Source organism: Octopus bimaculoides, chromosome 11, assembly GCF_001194135.2.
Source record: "Octopus bimaculoides isolate UCB-OBI-ISO-001 chromosome 11, ASM119413v2, whole genome shotgun sequence".
NCBI classification, from domain to species: Eukaryota; Metazoa; Mollusca; class Cephalopoda; order Octopoda; family Octopodidae; genus Octopus; species Octopus bimaculoides.
Window position 1 is genome coordinate 2,237,002 of NC_068991.1, and position 3,986 is coordinate 2,240,987.

Below are 3,986 nucleotides of genomic sequence, written 5' to 3' on the forward strand. Positions count from 1 at the left end.
TACACACATATCTGTATATAATTATATATGTGGTAGCATTTGTGTGACATAGAGAAATGGGTGTGTAACATATCTCTCTCTCTCTCTCTCTCTCTCTCTATATATATATATATATATATATATATATATATATATTAAATGCATAGATGTGTGTGTGTGTATGCATGTAAATATATAATGTAATAGAGACAGAGAGAAACAAGGAAGAGAATAATTGACGTGGTGATGGGGACTGCAGGGTAGTTAAGGGTGGAGTGAAAGGTAGCTTGAATATAGAATACATGGGGTTACCTTTTGTATGGGGTCGGATTCCATAATTTGCCCCAGCTGTAGGTTTTGACAGCCAGATTCTGTAGAGGTTGGTTGTCGTACAGACGGCTCATGATGGTCTGGACATACAGAGGAAGGGAGGAGAATGAGAGACGGAGTGAAAGAAGAGAATAAAAGATGAATAAGAGTGAGTGAGTGAGTGAGTGAGAGAGAGAGAGAGAGGGGGGGAAAGAAAGTGGGGAAAATAAGTAGAGGAGAGAGTAAGACAGAAGTATGAAAGGAATAGAGAAAGAAGCGAGTAAGAAATAGAGAGGGTGAGGATAAGAACGTAAATGCGAGGGAGAGGATAATGTTAGAGATTGAGAGAGTGGGAATGAAAATAGTTGATTGCGGGGAAGAGATGTGGGGGAAATGAGTGGAAGATGATATGTGAAAGATAAAGAAAGGATGTGAAAAATAAGTAACTGAAAGAGATATAAAAATAGACGGCGTGTGAGGGGGAGATGGAAGACTGAAGGAGGGGCTTGCTTACGAAAGGTTAGTGGCGAAGAAGTAAAATTACAAAACACTGGAGATATGGACGGTGAAGAGAGAAGGGAAGAAGCGCATGAAATATAGAGAGTAAGAAAATGCAGGGAAGAATAACGAGAGAGAGAGAGAGAGAGAGAGAGAGAGAAAAGAGAAAGAAACGAAAGAAAACAGAAGTAGGAGGTGAAGTAGAAAGAAGGTAACAGTAAACAAGAGCGATGAGGAGAGAAAACAAACAAATATGAAGAAGAGACGAAAGGCGCAGTGAGAGAGAGAGAGAGAGAAGGGGAAAATGTACGTAAAGAGGAGAATTAATTGGTAAAAGAAGGGTTAAGCAAAGGGTAGAGAAGAGAGAGAGAGAGAGAGGCTGTGTGGAGTGAATGTCAGTCGAAGGCAATTAAAACATGAAGGGAAGTAACTCTGACCGACAGTGAAGGGCAATGGGTGGAGTATGAGAAATATGGGTGGTAGGAGGATTGGTGTTGGAATAATTAAGAATTGTTGCACAAAAGTGTTTGTCTCTTGTCAAACTAATATTGTCGTTGCAAATCTATATTTATTGTGTAACGTGCTGTCCCACGATCTGACGAGTCCTTGCAACCCCATTTACTTTAAAAGATGGCAAATAATTTCATTGAGCGATGGCTTGCTTATCACATCAACTAATGCTGTTATAGGTGTTGTCTGTGACGAGAAATGTTATTAGTAAAGAGGCTGCTTAAAATAGTAGTATGTAGCTGTAGCAGTAATTGTTCTAATAGTCCTAGTCATGTGGGTGTAATTTGTCTAAACGGTGGGTAATTAACTAAAAGTAATAATAATAATTATTATTATTATTAATAATAATAATAATAATACAGGTCAGAAACTAACTGTATGCCGTATATTGCTGCTTTATGTGGTCAAGTTGACGGATGACTGATAGTGGCTTCCTTTATAAGCGCTGTGTGTATTTGCCATGGAATTTTTGTACAAGAACACAAAAGTGGTTTTCCGTACAATTTGCCACTCCTGTGTGAAGACCGGAAAAGAACCGGAACAATTACTACGAGGTGTTTTGTCTAAACTCTAAAAATATCGTCAATGCACCACTGTGGACGTGATTTCGATTTCCAGGCTGGTGATGCGTAGTTATTCAGTGGGTAAAACACTTTATTTCAAGTTGCTTCAGTCCACTCAGCTGCAACGAACTGGAACCCTGTTCAGGGGGAATATTGTGACCTTGCTCAATTATACGCTATATGGACGGGGTAACGGCCGACGGGTCTTAGCACCGGAGACATCGATGTCCAGGGTTGATGTTGATGATGTTGAAGATAATGAAGGATGAGACACAAAACTGACGTAACCGGAATTGGAACCTAAAAAAACCCGGAACACCTACCGTATGGCGTTTCGTTCGATATTATAACCATATTTTACCACCTCTTTCTCCGTATCTCATATCTCATATCTCCATCCAAATAAGAATAATTTTCTTATCCAACCGTTGCTGCATTGGTAGAATCGTTAGCGCTTTATGATATTTCGTTATAGTCATTGCCATTCTAAGTTCAAATTCCACCCAGATTTCAACTTGGCCTTTAATGCTTGCACAGCCAATAATATTAAGTGCTAGGTATGGGTGAAAGTCGCGAATTGGTAGAGCCGGTAGAGCATCAAACAAGATACCTTGCGTTATTCGCTCCTGTTGTTTACATTGTAAATGCAAATCCCACCGGAAGCAACTTTGCCTTTCATCCTACCGATGTCGATAAAATAAAGAACCAGTTCTGGCCGGAGAGCTGGCGGAATTGATAGAGCGATGGACATAAGTACTCGGCGTTATTTGTTCATGCTCTTGACGCTATAAGTGTCCATGTAGGTGATACGAACTTGAGTATATCTAACTGACAAAATAATGTCTTCTTTGAAGGCAACGGGAACCCATCTTTGAATTCTTCTTCCACAGAAATCTCTGATTAAGACATAATAATAGCCAAAGAAATCAATTGGAATTGCTTGTTGACTCGGTGGTACAAAGGAGGTAGGATGGTTGCATTAAGAAGTTACCTTCGCAAACATTTTGTTCTTTTTGCTTTTCGAGTTTCACTCTTATTGCACGAAACCTTGGACAAGTTTCTTCAAGTATCTGAAGATGACCAACGTCTTGGGAATGAAATTTGACGGAAACTATGCAAATGCCAGTTTGTGTGTGTGTGTGTATGTCTGCGCGCGCACACACACACACACACACACACACACACACACACACGGCCACTTTCCAAGAGATGTGAGCACCAAGACAGATACAGAAGACGGGTGGCTATGGATGAGGAGGAGTGACCTGATGATAGAGACATAAGCACTTCTATGCGCAGCTGAAGAACAAGCGTTAAGGACTAACTATGTAAAATGCAGAATCGATAATACTACTGACAGCGACAAGTGCAGAATGTGTGTTGAGAGGGATGAAATGGTAATGCACATAGTTAGCAAATGTCCGAAATTGGCAACGCGAATACAAAAGGCGACATGATAATGGAGCAAGAATGAGCCATTGGAAGCTCTGTGGAAATCACGGCCTACAAAGAGAAAATACATGGTATGAGAAAATCCCAGGAGTCACTGAGAATGAAGATTGCAAATTCCTGTGAGATGCAGTGATTCAGTACGATCACCTGATCAGACATCGGAAACCGAACATTGTTGTAGTGAATAAAAAGGAAAGAGCATACATGACAATTGACGTAGTTTGTCCCGGTGACAACAGGATCAAAGAGAAAGAAGAAAAACTGAATAACTATGACGATTTGAAGTGGGAAATACGAAGGTTGTGGTCAATGAGGAGAGTAGACGTGATACCAATAGTAATTGGTGCACTTTGAAGTATTAGCACTTGACTAACAACATGGCCGAAAAAGATCGGTGCAAGTGTGAACACCTACAAAAATCAGCAATGCTTGGAACTGCAAGAATTCTTCGCAGAGTTCTTGAAGCATGATCAGTAGACAAGCATGACCAGTAGACAAGCATGACCAGTAGACAAGTGTCACCATAGTCTGCTGGCTGTGGACAGCTGACTCTTTCCATCATACCCAGACAAATAAGCTGACAGTTTTCATATAATAATAATAATAATAATAATAATAATAATAATAATAATAATAATAATAATAATAATATGTATATTATATACAAAAAACAGA

The 3,986-nt window shown here is 39.7% G+C and overlaps 1 protein-coding gene across 1 annotated transcript in view; it reads right to left on the minus strand.

The window, feature by feature from the left end:
* Nucleotides 1-1,142, minus strand: part of LOC106883654 (arpin) — a 16,285-nt gene extending 15,143 nt beyond the window's left edge. Inside the window, exon 1 of the mRNA XM_014934751.2 lies at nt 292-1,142. Within this exon, the coding sequence (XP_014790237.1) occupies nt 292-383 (92 nt within the window). The 5' untranslated portion in view covers nt 384-1,142. The remainder of the gene's footprint in view (nt 1-291) is intronic.
* Nucleotides 1,143-3,986: the final 2,844 nt, after the last annotated feature.